The 2,976-nt window shown below is 60.7% G+C and overlaps 1 protein-coding gene across 1 annotated transcript; it reads left to right on the top strand.

Annotated features, from left to right (window-relative positions):
- Window positions 1-1,857: 1,857 nt before the first annotated feature.
- On the top strand, window positions 1,858-2,338 carry LOC128276736 (uncharacterized; the record flags this gene model as incomplete). The annotated part of the gene is made up of 1 exon (XM_053015196.1): window positions 1,858-2,338. A coding segment is annotated over one exon (481 nt), but the record flags the coding sequence as incomplete, so codon positions are not given.
- Window positions 2,339-2,976: the final 638 nt, after the last annotated feature.

The following is a 2,976-nucleotide window of genomic DNA, read 5'->3' as shown; positions in this document are numbered from 1 at the left end:
ACTTCAAGATACGGAACGGTCGCGGTGTTTGACTATTATTACCAACACTCAAAATTATATCCGAGAGTGTTTAGTAACACTCAAAGGCAAAACAAATCAAAACCCGGCAAGGGGAAAACCAACCAAGTCCCGGTAAGGGCAAACCATAGTGCGTACGCTTAGTGAGTTCGCGCGCGAAGTTTAAAACTGGAAGCGATGGCGGGAAGTGACGATCTCCCGGGCAGTGCGGCGAAGGCCGGAACAAGTGCAAAGGCGAGTGGAACGAGTGCGAAGGCGAGCGCGACGACACCGCACTCGGCAGAGGCGCAAGCACCCCCGGCGAAGGCGCCAAAAGGACCACGAGGAACCCGTAGGAAAGCGGGCAAGGTTAAGACGCCGCCGCAAGGACAGCTCGGGGCGCTGACCCCAAAACAGGGGCCAGTGCTGAGCGCGAGAGAACCCACGCCGAAGATCGCGCTGAGCGTGGGAGGCTCGACAAGCACTCAGCAACGCGAGACCAACGAAAGGAAGCTGCTGGAGCTGGAGCTCCTAGAAAGAGAGATCCAGCTGCACCAGAGAGAGTTCCGGAGACTCCGGGATCGACAACGCACACTGTTAGAGTGTAAATCATCCGCACCCGGCTCGTCGCGAGCGAACACGAGCGACCGGGCCAGCGTACCACGGCACCCCGTGCGTTACTGCCCGAGTCCCCGAGAGAGCCCCCGAGAGAGCCCGGCTGAGCCAGCCCGTCGGCCGCCAGCCAGCTCAACCGCGATCCGGATGGCTACCGACCCGGAATTTTACGACAACTGGGGAGACTCAGCGGGCGAATTCCAACTGTCGCGGTCACAGGTGGCCGCGAGACAAGGTGCCGCCTCGCAGGAGTTACCCGTTTTCGACGGCAACGTGGAACAGTGGCCAACCTTCCTCGCCTCCTTCAACCGAAGCACAATGAGGTGTGGCTTCACCGCAGACGAAAACCTCATGCGGTTGGAGAGGAGCTTGCGCGGGAAGGCGCTCGAGACGGTGAGGTGCCTCCTACTTCACCCCGACAACGTGGAAAGAGTGATCGCCACGCTGAAGATGCGCTTCGGTCACCCCCTGCGGATAGTGCACCTGCTCACCGAAAAGATGAACCGTTTGCCGCCGGTCCGGGAAGGACAATGGGAGGCGCTCATCGATTTCGCGGTAGCGGTGCAGAACTGCGTAGAAAACATCGGAATTTGCGGGGCACAGGAGCACTGCCACAACAGCACCCTATTACACCAGTTGCTGGGGAAGTTGCCCATCTCGGTGCAGCAAATGTGGGTGATGCAGTCGCCTGGAGAGCCGTCGAACCTGATCACATTCAGCCGATGGCTGTACACGACGGCAGAAACCCTCAGCCCCCTCTCCTGGACACAACGCAAGGACTCACCGCCGGAGATGAGGTCGGAGAGTCAGGCCACACGCCAGGGACCGCTCCCCGCTCCCAGAACGGCCTCACCAAACCCCACGCCCACTCCGCCGGCAAATACGTGTGCCGGTTGCGGAGAGGAATGCCGTGCGGTAGATCGATGCGGCCGCTTCATCAACACGAGCATAGAGGAGCGTTGGAAGGTCGCTAGGGCGAGTCGCCTGTGCTTCGTTTGCCTGCGTCGGCATAAGGGCCCATGCACAGCTCGGCCATGTGGCAGCCAGGGGTGTACGGAACAACACCACGCCCTACTGCACCGCGAAGGAACGCCTACGGTGGCCGCCGCTAGCGAGCCGTCGTCAGCCGCAGGAGAGCACGCAACGCACTGCGTTCAAACCTGTGAGGATTGCAATGCCAGCCCCCGGTTTCGGTACCATCCCGTCACACTATACGGTAAGAGCGGACCGGTTACGGCAGTGGCCTTCGTGGACGAAGGGTCGTCCTTCACGCTGGTGGAGGACGGGCTCGCTGATGAACTCGGCCTCGAGGGGCCCAGCCAGCCCCTACACCTACAATGGACGGGTGGGGTCACTCGCGTGGAGAAGGCATCGCGCAGCGTGACACTGACGGTGTCGGGCAAGCTACAGGGGCACCAGTATACTCTGGCCGGAGTGAAGACGGTGCGGAAACTGGACCTGCCGGAGCAATCGCTCGACGGCAAAGCCCTACAAGCCCATTACCCCCACCTGCGGGGCCTGCCACTGGACACGTACTCAAATGCCCGCCCAAGACTCCTCATCGGAATTGGGCACCTTCAAATAGGGCTGGTACTGAAATGTCGAGAGGGCGCAGCAAACACGCCGGTAGCGGTCAAGTCCCGCCTAGGATGGACCGTCTGTGGAGGCACCAACCAGAGGCAGAACGTAGTAGCAGCTCAGTCTCGGAGTGACGAAGGCAACAACGGTGATGGAGCGGACGAGTCTCCGAATCATCCATTATCGGCGAGCGGTTCACCAACCTCGATCATCACGACGTCGATCGCATCGTCGGAGACGGACCACCGGGGCGGTATCAGCAGTACCGGGACCGGCAGCCTGGCTGGTCTGGATGTCGGCGGGGGTGATGACGCGATGGCCGTGGCGAAGCGGGCGCAGCTGGACAATGCTGGTGGCGATGGCGATGGTGACGCGGCAGGAAGAGATGCGGTCGGAGGTGGTGGTGATCCCAGCCACCCGAGCGGCGGAATGGTCCCTGGCAACATAGCGTCGGTACAGGTGCAAGCGATCGTGGCGGCGTTCATTGTGTCTATCTTTGCGACCACCGTCGGTTCGATCATAAGCGGCGAGTTTGTCTTCGACTATGCTATGCTGCTGACGGTGTCGAGCATGTTTACGGCGACCACATCGCGCTTCGTTCTCAACTTCGTGCTCGTGGCTGTGATTTTGCTGTCCAATAAGCTTAAAATGAACCCGGACAATCTAGCGACGCCGTTAGCGGCTTCCATCGGTGACGTGGTAGTAATAGCCGATCCCAAGCTACCCCGAAACTACTGGCCGAAGGGCGCGGTGGACCGAGTGTTCGTCAGCAAGCGGGACGGACAG

This window comes from Anopheles cruzii, unplaced genomic scaffold (assembly GCF_943734635.1).
Source record: "Anopheles cruzii unplaced genomic scaffold, idAnoCruzAS_RS32_06 scaffold02288_ctg1, whole genome shotgun sequence".
Taxonomy (NCBI): Eukaryota; Metazoa; Arthropoda; class Insecta; order Diptera; family Culicidae; genus Anopheles; species Anopheles cruzii.
The sequence above is the reverse complement of the archived record's forward strand: the minus strand, read 5'-3'. Positions and strand labels throughout refer to the sequence as shown.